We start from the raw sequence: 15068 nt of genomic DNA, 5'->3' as shown, positions 1-15068 counted from the left end.
ACTGCAGCTGTGCAACACACATGCAGAAAATGACAAGACAGCTTTGCACAGTGCATCCACATGAGACAATACGTGTATGACATTTATGGAGGGGACCAGGATGTTGTTCTGACACTACATTACCTAGTAGTCTCTCAGTGCCTTCTGCTAACACCAGCGCTTCTGGATTTATTCTCCAGCCCCAAGAGTTATGTCTAACCCCGTTTGACTGATGAAGGGGCCTACCCAGAAACACATATCTGCTGGTTTTAATTGACACAATATAAAGAGAAGTTGGATAAATCTTATCCCACTGCCTGTTGAAATTCATTGGAGAGCGACGCCGGACTACTAGTATTGTTTCTCCATTTGCCCTATGTAAAAAAAACCCTAAAGACCAAATTCACACAAGCGTATGTGCGCATGGGCCAGCCATTGAAATGGCTAATTAGTCTAACGCGTTCAAGATATGTTCTTTTTTTCTTGTGCAACTCCGCAGTGTTTCACACAACTCCTAGCATATTGTGCGCACATCCCCATTGACTTCTATGGAGACCTTTGGTGTGCAAATCTGCATACTGTGGTTTGTTTGTTTTTTGCACTGCTGAAATGTGCAGGGAAATATACACATGTGAAGGAATCCATTGAAATTAATGTTTAGAGCACTCTGAGAAACTGGGGAAAAAATGTTTTGTCCCCATCTAACCCCTTTAAGTGTATCAGTATGTATTACATGCTATTAAGGTGGTGCTATCTGGTGGTGATTTATTGAAGTGCAATGTATTTTCTATGAGTAAATGATTAAAATGTTATTTTGCTTTTACATAGTAAGAACAGTTTAGGCTCTGTCCAGCATATCTCCAGGAAAATCTCTCAACTCATGCCCAGACTGCATACTTCACCCATTGACTTCATATGCAAAAAATGTATACAGTCATAAATCTACTTTCATCGCCTTCCTCTTTCGCCAGTTTCCAGTTTCGCTGATTCTTCAATGCAGGATTCCGCCTCTTCTTTCGTTGTCTGCGTCTAGTTTTGCCAGTGGCCGCCAGCCCACGTGACCTGGCTGTCCAATTACAGACATTTCTTGACTGTCTCAGCCAATTAGAGCCGGCGAGCTCTGATTGGCTGAGACAGTCAATGAATGGCTGTAATTGGGCATCGAGCCAGCTCCGAGAACCAATCACAGCAATCTATTGCTCGAAGCAGGGTTCTGAAACCTCGCTTACAGCAATAGACAATCTGTCAGTGCAAGGGAAGCCTGTAGCAGTGCCAGAGACCAGTGGCCGGGACCCGGACGACACCTGCAAGGTGAATATTGCTTTTTTTTCCCCATCTAGTGTAGCTAGGGATGATTTGCGGGGAAGGGCTTATATTTCAAGGCTTCCCCCTGAAAATTGGTATGCGGATAACGCTGCCAAAAATGTGGCACCAAGTTGGGTGACGCAGGGCCGAAAATGCTTGTGTGAACAGCTCAGTTGAAATGAATGGAAGCATTGTACAGTGTTTAGGTCTACGCTAAGCAAACAGTGCTAAATGCTGTACAAAAATGTGGTTTGGTGTGTTTTTTAGAATATCTAGAACGAATTATTTGGTTTATTACATTGATTCCTATTGAAATAATTGCCTTAAGTTTTATTGGTTTCAAGTTTAGCCGATTTGCTTTTGGACAGACTACCACCGAAACTAGAGGTTTGACTGTACTTTTAGCATATATCAGGTTCATAGAAATCTATGGATACTTTTGGATTTGTTCAAAATACATAATTTATTTTACAACTTTTCAGAAGCTATTTGTGTTCCAACTTTATAGAATACATTATAGTATCTATTAAAAGGACATTCTTTGGGTTGGGGGAGGCAGGATGAAAGCTTTATACAGCCTTATTAACGTTTTGTACCCTTTCTAATCCAGTGTTGGACCTCGTCCGACATTGAGATTTCCCTGCATAGCTCCCATGTCGATCGAGGTGCGGCACATGTTTATAACGCTATGCAGAAGAGGGGTCAGTCATTGGACAACTCTTCTGCATATGTATATTACAGTATCCAGGAGAGGGGTCCGATTTCAGAACTTTCACCTACATCCTGCTATATTCATGTATAATATACATACATGTATATTATACATAATAATTCACATTTAATTTTCAAAAAATTGCTAAAAAGAACATCATGACATCATTTTAATGTGTTTCTGTTGAGTATTTCCAAGGAATCCACAAAGCGCTTTTCCACCCCAAATAAATAAGAGCTGGGGAGTGCGCGGGTGGCTGGGAAACTGGATTGGAAAGAGTTAAAACTGGATCTGAGAATGAGGTGGCAAATGTGAATTGGGAAATGGAGTGGATATTATTTTTTCACATATGCAGCTGACTATACTTGGTTTTATTGTTTCACCTTCAGGTCATCAAATGTAAAGCTGCTGTTTGCTGGGGACCTAAGCAACCACTCAGCATTGAAGAGATTGAGGTTGCACCACCAAAGGCTCATGAAGTTCGCATAAAGGTGATATTTACATTATTTGTAACTATTTGGTTTCAGATAGATGTTCCAAATCTACAAGTGTGGTGCAGTGGTTCTAAAAGGCAAATATCACCTATCAGAGAAATGAAGTATTATCAATTTTATCATAAACTGCTGTTTTATTATTATTATTATTTATTCCTTAACCCCTCAATGACATGGCACTTTTAAAAATCCTAATTCATTTATTTGTCCTTCAACATAGCTGTATGAGGGCTTGTTTTTTGCGGGACAAGTTGTATTTTTCATTGGTGCTATTTAATGTACCATATAGTGTACTGAAAAACTTTTAAAAGCTTCTAAGTGGAGTAAAGTAAAAAAGAAACGACATTCCGCCATCTTTCAGTGCGTCTTGTTTCTACGGCACACAAACTGCAGCAAAAATGACTTTATTCTATGGGTCAGTACGATTACTACGATACCAAACTTGTATAGTTTTGGTTTTTTTTATGTACTGCTTTTTTCTTTAAAACATTTAGTTTTTTAAAATTATCTGCCGCCATCTACTGCGCACAATATTCTTTTTTCAATCCCCACAGGGCACCATAACATGAGATGCTTTGATTGCTCCTGCAGTATGATGTAATGCTATAGCATTACATCATACTGCGATCGGGCAGGCAGTCTATCAACGGGCATACCCCACAGGAATGGCTTGATAGGCATACTGCCAAGATAGCCCTGGGGCCTTGACACCCGTGTGATCTCATTGTGGGGAGGGTAGGCAGGCATTTAAAGGGTTAGCAGTTGTTGTCTCTGGGTGTTTGCTGTAATAAACAGCGATGTATGGAGAGAGATAGCTGCGTGATGTCTCTTCATACATACCAGTCAAACAGAACAACAAAGGGCGTTTATTGGAATGATTTCCTTTAATATACACAGTATATGCAGGTATATACACAGTATACTTTGAATGATTAATACAATTGTTGGCATTATGGAATTGACACATCATAGTGTTAATACTGATCCTTTGGACACTTTGTCTATCTGCTGGGGGAGCGCATGCGCTATAGTAACAGAAAGTCAAGTGTGGGCATTGACATCCTTTATGTGGGGATGTATGTGTGGGTGCGTTGCGTCATTTCCGGTATGCCGTGTTACTTCCGGCATTGATTAAAGTTACGTTCTGAAGCACTAGTGTGTATGGTGGCGTGCCGTGTCACTTCCGGCGCGTCACGTCACTTCCGGCGCGTCACGTCACTTCCGGCCCTTGATTGATCTGTATTCTAAGTGCTGATGTATGGGCCGACGTGTCGCATCACTTCCGGCCCTTGATTGAGCTGTATTCTAGGTGCTGATGTATGGGCCGACGCGTCGCATTACTTCCGGCCCTCTCATATGACACTGGATACTATGGTGTTGCTTCTGGTGCATGCCCAGTACGATTTTAAGTACTAGTATGGTAGATCTCTGGTTGGAGGCCACAGGAAAGGGGACGTGCTTTATCACGGAGGACACCATACCCGGCACAATATACCGTGGAGATATGTGTAAGCCCTCAATGGTTACTAATATGCTATTATTATATATTGACTGCAGCTGCTGACTCTCTAGCCTGGACCAATCATATGTTTTATGTCTGTGGGTGTGTTTAATGTTGTATCTATGGGTGTTGTCTTTTGTCTATTTAACAGGGGCTTATTGCCCTAGTACTGCATGCTTGATAAAGACCTAGTATGTGAGGTCGAAACGTCGCAGTCTTTTTATGCTTTTTTACTGGGGAATAAAAGAAGAATTTTCTAAGTAAAGTTTTCCAGTGTGCTGGTCCTCCTTTTGAAATACTTCTTCATACATACCCTGACCCCGCAGCAAGTAACTGTACATCCTATAGCGGGAAGGGGTTAAAGAAGTTTAGTTCAGATACATAGAAATTCTTTTATGACAAACAGTTGGAATATTCTGCATCAGATCTACATCAGACACACAAGACCTGTTTTACCAAGAATGCAATTCTGTCATGAGCTAAAGAAGTTTCTAACATAAAACAAGAAATACTGGATTTTGGACGAAGGTTTCACCTATAAAAAGATGATTTATCTTCAGCAAGTGATCTCTTTACTCTACAGAAGAATCAGTTTGAACCAGTTGATGAAGTAAAACACAACATAAATACTGTAATTAACATAACAGATTCCAGATCAACATGAAAACTTTGAGTTGAAATATTTGCTGAGAACGACCAAGAATAATGTGCAATGGTTAAATGCTAAATAGATAGATATGAATACCAGATATAACTGGTTATATATGCTATTATAACACTTAATATTCATATGATTGGCCCATTGTAGGGGGTTGTTCCTCCTAAAAATAATACTTAATCTGTTGAATGCGCTAACACACCCTAATAAGGGAGATAGAACAATACCTCCACAGTGCCACCTATTGGAAGGCAGCATTCCTTCAAATCAATGGTAGACTCTTTATACAAGCCTTGTAACAATGACCAGGAATTGAAAGCAGGGCTTGTACAAAGAGTCTAACATTGATTTGAAGGAATTCTGCCTTCCAATAGGTGGCCCTGTGGAGGTATTATTCCATCTCACTTATTTGCATATTACCCACAGGAGCATTAATGGCCTTTTAAGTCTCCTCACTCACTCACTCACTCACTCACTCACTATCTAGGTGCTCTCCCTAAGGAGAAAAGATAGCTGTCACATCCACCAAGGACATGCTGGAACCGTAAACTACAGATCTCGCACATATGCACACAAACTGTGTCAAAACAATAATAAACTAAAACATGGGAACTCTTTCCCTATCTAAATAACCTCAGGGATGGGGACCTGCCTAAACGCAGGCAATTCACCCTGACAAGGACACCCTGATCCCGTACCTCAGCCCTTAGTTAACCCTACATGGGACAGAGGAATAACACAAACTTAGCTTTGAGATGCAGCAGGCAAATGATAGGTCCAGGACCAAGCTCTGACTGAGACCACAGTCAGAGCTAGACTAAAGATTCAACGGCAATTCAGTCCAGCATCAGCCAGACTAAATAGCCATAAATAGCCACAGGTGCAGCAAGCATGTCTCACCTAATACCACACCCACCAGGGCCAGAAGATCGAGAACCAACTGCAAAACCTGTACCAGACTATCAGCATGGCAGCAATCCCAGAAGCGCTGCAACAGTACCTCCCCTGTTAGACCCAGGTCGATTTGAATTCAGTCTGTGAAAATTTTTCACAAGTCAATCAGCATGGACATCAGCAGCTGGTACCCATGTCCTCTCCTCAGAACTATAACCATGCCAATATACTAAATACTGTAGGAATCTCCTAACTTGATGAGAGTCCACTATGCGACTTATCTCAAATTTACAAGGTTTTAGCATTTGGAAAATCGGGAAGAGCCACAAAATGATACATCTTGCTAAAACGATCTACCACAACCCAGATGACATTGTTACCTTCAGAAAGCGGCAAATCTGTAATGAAGTCCATAGACAAATGAGTCCAAGGTCTCACTAGTATCAGCAAAGGCATCAACCTCCTGGCAGGGGCATTACGAGATGATTTTGTTCTGGTACAAACCTCACAAGAAGAGACAAAACTGAAAAGATCTCATTGTAAGGTCGACCACCAAAAAGTTCTTGTGAGTAATTTGTGGGTATTATTAATCCCCGGATAACCAGCCAACACAGAACTATGTACTTCAGACAGCACCTGCAGCTTCAATGGCCAGGGACAAAAAGCTTTCCCATCGGAAGGCTCACTGGGGCTAAATACTGTGCCTTATGGACCTGCTCCTCCAAATCTAGTGAAACTGCTGACACTACAACCCCCTCAGAAAGAATGAGCACAGGGTGTTTGCCTGAAACCGCCTGTACAAAGCCCCTGGAAAGCACATCGGCCTTAACATTTTTACTGCCAGGATGATATGTAACCATAAAGTTGAAGCGCGAAAAAAACAGTTACCACCGCGCCTGTCTTGGGTTAAGTCTTTTGGATGACTCTAAGTAGATCAGATTTTTGTAGCTGAGCTGACAAAACCTCAATGGGATCCAACTCAGATGTAAACAAAGATCCCACTGAATAAGCATGGGCCCTTAAATATATCACGTCCACCCAGAACGTGCTGGAACCGTAAACTGCAGATCTCACAGATAAACACACAAACTGTGGCAAAACAATAAGAAACTAAAACATGGGAACTCTTTTCCTTTCTAAAAATCTCAGGGATAGGGACCTAACTACACGCAGGCAATTTGCTCTGACAAGGACATACTTTACCCCATACCTCGGCCTTAGTTAACCCTACGTGGTACAGGGGAATAACATAAGAAACACAAAAGAAAAGAAACAAAACTTAGCTTTGAGATGCAGCAGGCAAATGATAGGTCCAGGACCAAGCTCTGACTGAGACCACAGTCAGAGCAACACTGAAGATTTAACGGCAATTCAGTCCAGTATCAGCCAGACTAAACAGCAATGACAATTACCCACAGGTATGACATGTCTCACCTAATACCACACCCACCAGGGCCAGAAGATGGAGAACCACCTGCAAAACCTGCACCAGACTATCAGCATTACAGCAATACCAGAACCGCCACAACAATAGCATTTCCAACACACCCAAAAACATGTTCTAAGTGTAGTCTGACTGAGATCTTATAAGACTAAGTGTCAGTTGCACCAAAGTTTTGATCTAAGATTGAAAAGAGTTGATGTAAGATCAAGTAGAAAAACCAAGATCACGGGGCCAAACAACATGGTTTAATCCGTGATCTTGGTTCAAATCTAGGTACAAGTTGATCCTCTGATCTTGGCAGATCAAACTATTTGAACTCAGTTTAGCAGCCAAAATCTAAGATGAAAGACTCAGCTGATAGCCTGAAAGGCTTTTCCTGGTTGGTGAAATTACACTGCTACTGGTAGCGGCCTTGTTTTTACTATAGCTATGCTGCGAAGATAACCTGACTACAGTTACCAATCACCATGCATGATACATTTCTTCTAGGTTCAATCTTTGATCATAGATCAAGTGAACTTTGTTTTCCAAATCTTAGATCAAAAAAATGTTGGTAAAACACTTTTTCAACAATGTAACCAAGCTTGAATCAACAACATGATTGGTGCAATCAGCCCCTCAAGGAGTTATCCATTGAGAGTATTACAACAAAACAGAACAGCATTTTACATGTTGTTGTCAAAGTAAATTATCCCCAATGCATGTGCTTCCTAGCTGCTTTACAAGCTTAATTCATGTGTGACTTTCATTTCTGTTTTTCTTCAGTGAGGTTAGCTTCAGCTTCAGTATCAAATACATTGTATGTGCTTGCTGGCTTGGTTTCATATTACAAGTTCAAATCGTGTGACTTTCAAGTCCATTAGCACGTCATCAGCTTCCTTTGTTCTTGAATGGGTTGTCGGCTGAATAGAATGTAATCTCCGACTCCCATGCAGAACACAGCGTGCAGTCTCTGTTATCTACTCTCCGTCTGAAAATTGGATTTTAAGCTCACCTTAAAATCATCATTCAGCCGAAAAGTAAATGATGGTAGCGTTTACACACAACGATTATCGCTCATATACCATCGTTTGAACGAATTTTGAGCGATAATCGTTGCGTGTTAATGGGGCTTTAGTCATTCTCACATGTAACTACAAGACAAAGTTCTTACTCTTTATCTCTTGTTTGTGTGATCTCCTGGACTCTCAACACTGAAGTTACCTCCGTTCTGCCCATTCCTGATGTACCAGGCTGCATACAGTAACATCACATGCCTCTTTTCTCCACTGCTTCCTGCACTCCCGCCTCCTCGAGTTTAAAGCTCAAGCGACATTGACTCTAACCAGTCAAGAAAGTCAGAAATGAAATTCACACATGATTTGAGCTTGTAATATGAAAGCAAGCCAGCAAGCATATTCAAAGTAGCTGAAGCTGAAGCTAACCCACTGAAGAAAGTCAGAAATGAAAGTCACAAATTAATTAAGTTTGTAAAGCAGCTAGGAAGCACATACATTGGGGCTTATTTACTTAGTCCAGTGTTTCACACGTTGTCAGTGTCGTTGTCAGAGACTGAGCATGCCCTAATGTGGAAACTGCACAAGTGACCTTGTGTGTTTCCAAGATTAGAAAAACATGGTTGCTTTCCTGCATAGTCAGTGCCGCATCTGTTCATACGTTGTGCCTAATATTATAGTTCAGCTCCATTAATCATAGTCCATGGAGTTTGTGATATTTTAGCTGGACTTTGTGGTGTCTCAATTCCCAAGAGTTTAATGTACAATAAAATCATATATATTCCTACAGATTGTGGCAACTGGAGTTTGTCGTTCAGATGATCATGTTCTAAGTGGTGCATTAGATGTGAATTTCCCTATCATATTGGGCCATGAAGCTGCTGGGATTGTAGAGAGTGTTGGTGAAGGAGTAACAAATCTGAAACCAGGTAAGGCTTGTAATTCAAAAGACTCCACTTAGAAAAAAATCTCTTGTTATTGCACAGCAAGTATAAAACATGCACAATATATTAAAGGAAGCTACAAGGTCACAACTGTGCATACGATTTGATAACATTAGGGTAAACATAACAAAGAGAATAAATTAAAGAGAAGTGGTCACTCCTGAACCGATAACAGTGGAAAAGCTAACTTGGGAATTACAGGGGATGATGGTGTCCAATGGGTTGTGTCTATGTAGTCCTGGGAAGGCAAAAGGTAAGAAATGTGAGGAAAGGGGGATTACAGGAGCAAAGAAAGAGAAAAGAAAAGCTGTTGGTGCATGTATACCAATTAGAAACTTTTTGCATAGTCCAACCTGGGTTGCCAAGACTAGTGGGAGACCCAGCGAACCAACTCTTCGAATCTGAGAGATTTTCTCTCTCCATGAGCGATGTCAGGAAGATCAGAATCTTTCTATGTCAACGGAATCAAAAGCTTTGCAATCAAAAGCTCATTGAGCGCTGTGTTAAAAACCCCTCCCCTAATATTACACATGGCTGGGCTTTAAGCCCGGGACCAGGCGCCGTATATTTACAGTGCCTGGTCCTAAGCGGGTTAATATAATGGTAAAAATGTACGCGAATATTGACTTTAATTAACAAAGAAAGAATTGAAAAAGAAGAGAGAGGTTTAAAGGGGGTTTAAAAAAAAAAGCAAAAAAACAATACTTACCTATTCCTCCCCCGTTAGTCTTCTTACCGCATCTTCTCCTTGCTGATCTTCTCCGCAGATCACCTCATTACAAGCCGAACGGATCCTCTTCTTCTTATGGAGCATGCATTCTCTGCATTCTTCTTATGGAAGGTCAGTGTAGGTTACGTCACTAGTGACGTAACGTTCACTGCCTAGGAAGGAGTGCCGGTCTATTGCACAGACCGTGCATGCATCTCGTCACAAGAGTTTACATACTATTGCAGAGAGATAGCGTGCATGCCGCTATTTCCGAGACTGTGCATGCAGTCGGCATTCCCTGCTAGGGTATGAATGCTACGTGACTAGTGAAGAAGAATCAGCTGACTAGAGGTGAGGTGACTCAGGGGGATTGCAGGAGACAGGAGAAGATCTGCAGGGAGAAGATGTGGCAAGAGGACTGATGGGGAAGAATAGGTAAGTATACAATTTTTGTTTTCTAATGACAGGACCCCTTTCAGTGCTGCGAAATATGTTGGTGGTATACAAAGGCTATGTATACCTTTGGAATAAATTTCTATTATTTCTAAAAGTCATCTAAAATGTAAAAAAAATTAAGCAACTTTGCAAATCGTTTTGATTAAAGATATCCTGTGATGGGGGCGTGGCCAAGCAGCCGAGCTGACCGGCCACATGTAGAGAGAGCTCCCGCGCCTACCGGCAAAACTATCATCCTGTATCCATCCTGAGGGCCCCCAGACCCCCAAATTATACCACCGTAGGAAGAGGAGAAGGGACTGAACCACCGACAGTGCCCCTAGACAGCTGCAGCGGAGGTAACATCAGCAGCGGGCGTGGAGAACCGCGACCGCTGCCGCCACACTGCTGAAGGCGCCGGATGACTGACGGGACCCCCAACCCGGCGCAACACCCGTAGAGGCAAGAAGAGAGAGAAACAGACCTCTGACGGCTCACCTGCGGCGCCCGTATCAAAAACGCCGACCGGCGAACGGGCTCTCAGACCCGGCACAGCACTGCCGCCGAGGGAGAACAGACTGAGCAGCTGACAGGGCTCCCGCAACACCTACAGCAGAGACAGCGCTGCCGTCAGACCTGCGGCGCTGCAGCCGCCATTTTGCAAATATAAACGGCCAGTCACGTGGAGTGGAGGCAACCAGGGAGGACACGAGAAGAACCCCCCCTAAGTGAGAGAGGCAACCGGGAGGAACGTCAACCAGATAAGTGTGCAAGGGGAGGCGAGAGGGTCAAACTCCAGATAGCCTGGGAATTAAGAGCAAAAGACCTTTTCCCGCCACAACCAACAGTGGGCCCCCGGGGAGGCTGCAAGACACTCTTGGTGGGGGATGAAAGGGGAAAGACCCAGAGCTGTGGGCTAATAGTGTGAAGGCTGCACACCTCAACAAAAGGACTAAAGCCTCCGAGACGCAAAGTCTCCATAGAACACCCCACAAAGCACACATCCCCCCCCCCCAGGAGAACATATACCAGAGCAGAGATATTTGCAAGCTCCCTGCAGGGAACCAACATATCGCAGAATCCCCTCCCAAAAGAGAACGCCAAACAACTGCACCATGGGCCCCACTAGACTAAAGCGTTTGCTAGAGGAGAAACCCGAAAAGACTCTAGCCCTGAACCCACTATGTCCACCACAGTGGGATCGTCAGCGGCAAAGAGTAGCAGCCCAGGCCCACCCGAGGGCACGGTCCAAACTTTACAACAGTTATCTGAACAGCTTCTATCCGCAATACACACATCTACGACTACGCTCACTGGCAAAATTGACGAAGTAAAAATGGATGTAAGCCTACTAAGGCAAGACCTTCAGAACCTAAGAGAGCGTGTTACAAGCGCAGAAAACAGAATCTCCACACTAGACGACACCGTCTCCCCAATATCAGCCACAATACGAGACCTCACGCAAAAAGCAGAGTATTGGAGACAAAAAGCGGATGACCTTGGTCTGTATAACGGATCTAATAATACAATAGTACCTCAAGTATAGCCTAGATTTAAGCTATACTAAGTAGGTTCCCCCTAATATCAGTGTGCCACGAATATTATCTCAATAGAGAAGATATTTAAAGTTTGTTTAACTATAGGTTGTTAAGTGTTAAGTTGGTAGTAGACTACTGTAATGTTTACAAATTATATACATCAAGCGCTCCATGATAACTTTAAAAACATATTGAGGTACTGTTGCATGACATGTGATAAAAATGTAATCGAGTGTCGGGAGGGGTCTCATGGCGGGCAGAGCGACATAAGAGAATATGTCCGGATCCGAATAGCTCCCCTTAGCCCATGGCGGGGATCATTTTTGTGTCTTGGAATGTCAGGGGCATGGGATCAGCCAGAAAAAGAGCAGTAATAAACTCTCTAGTACGCTCCTGGCGACCACATGTGCTGTGCCTGCAGGAGACCCACCTCACGCCTGAAACTACAAAAGCCTTGTTGAAACTTATTTTTGTATACTGAACAGTAAAGTAAAAATATATTCACTCTCACATTTTATTTCTTACAGGAGACAAAGTCATCCCATTGTTTATTCCTCAATGTGGAAAGTGCAGATGTTGTAAAAATCCAGACAGTAATTTTTGCGTCAAAAATGAGTAAGTATTTAGTTAAATTAAAAACGTGAGGACTTCCCTAATCCACAAGATTATAGATATAATGGGTGTAAAGGTAACAGTGCACCTCGAACCTGGTGCCTGATGGGGCCCTGCAGCCCACAGGCACATGCATTATAAATGGCATGGGGCAGGTGAGGCATCCTGTGGCTTAAAATTAATCCCCAAACTAGATAGTGCTTAGATACATTGGCTCTATATGAGACAATTTTTGGCAGTCTATTCTACAGTTCAGATTGCCAATTTGTAAGGTGTTAAGCAATTCCTCTATTGAGATTCCTCAAGGGCAGTGGTGTAGCTATAGGGGTCGCAGAAGTCACAATTGCAACCTGGCCTCTAATCCTGGGAGACCCAAAGGCTCCCCTTGCCATAGTTGCAGGTCTCCCTGAAGGCCTGACTAAGAAGATTACATCTCGCTCATTTACTCGTGCTGTCAGGCCACAGCCTGCCACAGCATCTCTGGTAGCATAGCACTGATTGACTCCTCCCTCCACTCTGTAAGTGCTTTGGAGAGGGGGAAGGAGCTGATCAGTGCTAACTTCCAAGGACACTGTGACAGACTGTGGGGTGGCAGCATAACTAAAGGAGCCAGGTTGCAGTTGTGAAATGTAATCTTTCTGGCTTGGGCTTCAAGAGGACTGTATGACTACAGGGAGCCACACAGAGCATGAGGGGACACAGAAGGGGGACCACAAGAAGCATGAGGGGAGCACAGAAGGTAGGCCATACTGAGAATGGGAGAGGGGGTAGAGGAGGTGGTCTACACTTAGCATGATGGTGGCACAGCAGGAAGGATACAGTGATAATGAAGAGGAAACAGAAGGGGGACTACCCTGACCATGAGGGGAACTCACTGATGATTAAGAGGGGATTGTAGGGTGTTATCAACCTCCCCAACAACTATGATTATTACAGAGCTTCCCAAATTGGATATTGGACCTGGTTCTACCGGTAAGGGATAAGCTGCTCTACCCTTTGGCTGAGGGTTCATATAGTGACACCCTGATAGATAACCTTTTGGTTCCCCACAAGAAATAAATTCAGATCTGTGAACTTTGACCCCCTGATAAGGGGCCCCTGCGAGATGTGGAGTGGACTTAAAGACATTATGGCTCCTAAGCCTTCACTGAATACCCCCATAAGGGTCATCTGCAAACTACTAGCAATGGCTCCCAACTCGAGTACTACCAGCAAAATCCCCATGGTAATTCTTACTCCTGACCAGAAATTCTCCTTTTTGAAAAGGTCCCATGTGACTGGGGTGTTGGGAGATTTTATCGTGTGTTATAAATCAACCAGACCTCTGACACGTTTTGAAAGGGCTTTGAGAGAAAACGATTCCAAATATTGGAAAATGGCAAATATTAGGAAACATTTTATTTCCCCACCGGTGATCTCTAAGCCCTCTTTCATCACCTCCTGGGCAAGAGAGCTGGGAATATCTATATCTCTCTGAATGATACTAGCCTGATTTTGAAGATGGCTTTTGGTCACTCACCTTGCATACTATCACAGGAGAGTCACTATAAACTGTTGGTGAGGTGGTACAAGACTCTGCAATGGCTCCACGCATACGCATGACAGATGTTGGCGTTGTGATGCAGAAGTAGGTTCATATTTACACATTTGGTGGGAATGCTCAACATTGACACCCTTTTGGAGAGAGGTGGAAAAGGTCATGAGAAAAATTTCCCCTAATCTTCCCCTCTTGGGGGTTCTCCCCTCTACCCTTCCTTTCCCCCCCTTCCCCCTCCTCTCCCCATCCCTCCCTATTTCCTTCATTTTCTTGAATCCATTTTCCACCTCCATCCCCCCTGTTTCCTTTTAGTTCCTAGGTTAGTACTTCACTGAATATATCTTGGCTATAAGGATCTCATTGAAGTTTTATAGGGAGGGGGGGTCTCATTAAAACATTGTTCAATGTTAGGACTTAGTCTTATGTTCTTCAATCTTTGTCGAGTATGGTATGGATTTAATGTACATGTAATCTGTTCTTTTTCATATAGTACAAAAATACTATTGTGCTAGATTGAAAATAAATACCAATAAAAATTTGATTAAAATAAAAAAAGAATTGGGATCATCCTGACCTTGATGGGAACTGGGAATGGTAATTAGTTCTTATGGTGGGTACTATGGGATAAATTTTACTGTATTGAGGCACTATTACTTTGCAGGATACAACAGGGGTGACTTGAAGATTTTGGGATACAAACGCAAGCATTATTACTGTGGGAAAGCACTTAGAGGGGCATTGGGTGTAGCAGCAGGATGAGGAGAATGCGCAGAGATGCCTCATGTCCACTTGCACGCATGGACTTCACTGTTGAATCCCGCAGTGAAATCCATGCGTGCTTGAAGGCATAGAGAGGGAAATTACATTGAACTTTCCTCTCTGAACGCTGTGGAGCTCTCCTCAGTGCAGGCCGGATCTTCTTTCTTCCGGCCGGCGGATGTGCTCGGCCCGCCGGCAGCGTGCCACGCGCATGCACCACGCACAGCCCTTTTTTTAAGACTCCTGCTCTCCTGCGTATCCATGATATAGCACAAAAACAGCAGCGGCTGTGCCGTGGATACATATGGCTTCTATAGAAGCCACGGGAGCCGTCCGTGCTGCGATTTCTTCCCGTGCATGCGACCCGCCTGCCAGGAAGAAATCCCATCCACATGCTTTTAGCTGCTCTACGGATGCTAATGCATCCCTATGGGCATCAAGACACATGGATCTCCCGTGCGGGGGCCACGCGCAGATTTTATATATAAAATCCGCATGTGGACATTGGGCCTAATTGTTTTTACAAGATGTCTTCATGGCAGCATAGACCTA

The 15068-nt window shown here is 43.3% G+C and overlaps 1 protein-coding gene across 1 annotated transcript in view; it reads left to right on the top strand.

Moving 5' to 3' along the window:
* The window catches only part of LOC136572942 (alcohol dehydrogenase 1-like), a 37151-nt gene that overhangs the window by 8084 nt on the left and 13999 nt on the right, over positions 1-15068 (top strand). Inside the window, exons 2-4 of the mRNA XM_066573984.1 lie at positions 2386-2487; positions 8773-8911; positions 12136-12223. Of these exons, the coding sequence (XP_066430081.1) occupies positions 2386-2487; positions 8773-8911; positions 12136-12223 (329 nt within the window). The remainder of the gene's footprint in view (positions 1-2385; positions 2488-8772; positions 8912-12135; positions 12224-15068) is intronic.

This window comes from Eleutherodactylus coqui, chromosome 7, assembly GCF_035609145.1.
Source record: "Eleutherodactylus coqui strain aEleCoq1 chromosome 7, aEleCoq1.hap1, whole genome shotgun sequence".
Taxonomy (NCBI): domain Eukaryota; kingdom Metazoa; phylum Chordata; class Amphibia; order Anura; family Eleutherodactylidae; genus Eleutherodactylus; species Eleutherodactylus coqui.
Note: the sequence above shows the minus strand (reverse complement) of the source record. Positions and strands in the feature narration are given on the sequence as shown.